Source organism: Cyprinodon variegatus, unplaced genomic scaffold (assembly GCF_000732505.1).
Source record: "Cyprinodon variegatus isolate N-32 unplaced genomic scaffold, C_variegatus-1.0 Scaffold11, whole genome shotgun sequence".
Classification (NCBI taxonomy): Eukaryota; Metazoa; Chordata; class Actinopteri; order Cyprinodontiformes; family Cyprinodontidae; genus Cyprinodon; species Cyprinodon variegatus.
This window is the reverse complement of record NW_015150464.1, coordinates 2332304-2334288: the sequence shown is the minus strand read 5'-3', so window position 1 is coordinate 2334288 and position 1985 is coordinate 2332304. Positions and strand designations below refer to the sequence as shown.

Sequence of the window (1985 nt, the reverse complement as noted above, 5' to 3'; positions counted from 1 at the left end):
ATGTTTTAATGACAAACTGTACATGTTGAATGATGAGCACACTTTCCACTAAAAGCAGGAGCGGCTCGGAGCATTTGGCCCCATTTAATGGGGCAGTTCATGATGCACCAGCTTGTAGTGAGACCCGCATGAAGGACACCGCTGGGGCTCTCCCTCATGGAGCCAGAACCACACTATAGCCGTGTTGTCCTCCTCGCCTGCAAACCAGAAAGAAAAGTCATATCCATGGTATCCGGCGGGCGTTACAACCTGGGAGGATCAGTAGATGCTTACAGAGACAGCCGACCATCCTCTTGTTTCCAATACCAGGGACAATGTGAGGGTCTTCCTTGGTACCGGTGTACTGTTTGGGCTTCAGGATGCTGTAGGGGTCCTGTGAAGTTAATGTGTGGAAATGTGGATCAATCAGAGCAGGTGGAGGTGTTTAAAACAAGAAAACATGAATGGAAAACCCACTTTTCCCTGTTTGAGGGCCTGCAGGGTGCGTCGCTCCAGCCCAGTGGCCTGTTCATCATCTGTTGGTATTCCTGAGGAAACAATAAAAAAAAAAAAGTTCAAGAGAAAAGAAGCAGAGGGATAAATAGTTTAGTGGCAATAAAAGTGAACTTTGTCACAGGACTCCTCCCTCTCCTCAGCAGGAAATTTGGCTGTAATCCAGGGAAAGCTGCCAGGTAGGAGGGTCTATCAAAGGCCACAGATGACCTTCATTACTGTTCAAACGCTGCTGCCATATATGGTTAAAATAAATATTAAATAAAGCATAAAGTTTATTACTGGGAGGGGAGAGTGTATGGGACAGGTAGAAAGCGGAGTTATTAAAATAAAAAATGCGCAATGATCTTAAATGACGCAGCTAATAGCGCCTCGGTGGACAGCTGTTAATAAAGCCCCCTACCTCCCGTAGCCACGGCACGCAGCGGTCTCCCCGCGGAGATCCCACGGAGCTGCAGGGCTCTGGAAGAGCAGGTTCGGAGGAGAAAACGGGCCGCCATGCTGGTGCTGTTATGGTTCCTGTCAGGTAAAGGCAATGACCTGAGTCTGACACCGCAGTCAGGCGGAGTAAAACGACCCGGACACAGCCGACCAATAGCAGGCAGAGTTACACTACACCGACCAATAGGAGGCAGAGTTAGAATAAACCGACCAATAGGATGGAAGGGAGGGAGGGAGGGCTGACCAATGAACGCCAGGTTAAAATGACAGTTAAACAGCTTTTTTAATAATTTAATCAAGTGTTTTGATTATTATAAATCGCAGATAAAATATATACTATTACAATATTAAAATAAATGCTATACTTCGAAAGGTATTTTCATCTACTTGATACTTTTATCAAGTTTTGCTTTGTGTGAATTAAAAGTCATTGTGGAGGTGATCACCCAGGAGGTTCTGTTGGAAACTATCTTTTGATGTTTCTGGTCATGTGGACCGGCACCAAGTCCTGCTACAAAATGAAATCAACATGTTCACAAAACTTTTCAGCATTAGGAAGCAAAATTGTCTCACAGATTTCCTGGTTAATGGCTTCATGGGATGGACTTCAGAAAATCACTAAATCAATATGATGAGGCACCAAAAAGGACAGCTGAAGGTGGAAACCAGAGGCTGTTCACTCTTCCTCCTGACCCAGAGGCCTTTATTTGATAAATTAATAAAAACTTTATTAATTATCTGAAAGGACGACATTAGAGCAACAGTTTGATTCTTTTTCTAATCAGCACTGAAACCTCTGATTGTTGTGGTGCATCCTTTACCAGCACACTTTTTCCCTCCACTAAACTTTTTTTTTAACGAAAATAAAAACTGTTTCACTGTATGAAATGTTTTCTAAAAGAATTTTCAGAGTTCATAAACTGTAATGAATTAGAAAAAAATGGCTTGAAATAATACTCTATGCACATTTCAATTACTAACAAAACATTTTAAACTTTTTACACAATACTTTTATGATCAGTGTTATTTTTCTCCTATTTATAAACCTATTT

The 1985-nt window shown here is 42.1% G+C and overlaps 1 protein-coding gene across 1 annotated transcript; it reads right to left on the bottom strand.

Annotated features, from left to right (window-relative positions):
- LOC107088355 (cytochrome c oxidase subunit 5B, mitochondrial-like) lies at positions 1 to 1063 on the bottom strand. The gene is made up of 4 exons (XM_015380480.1): positions 896 to 1063; positions 457 to 527; positions 274 to 373; positions 1 to 197 (listed from the first exon to the last, which is right to left on the bottom strand). The coding sequence occupies exons 1-4, from the start codon at positions 990 to 992 to the stop codon at positions 85 to 87; spliced, it is 381 nt and encodes a 126-aa protein (XP_015235966.1). The 5' UTR covers positions 993 to 1063; the 3' UTR covers positions 1 to 84.
- Positions 1064 to 1985: the final 922 nt, after the last annotated feature.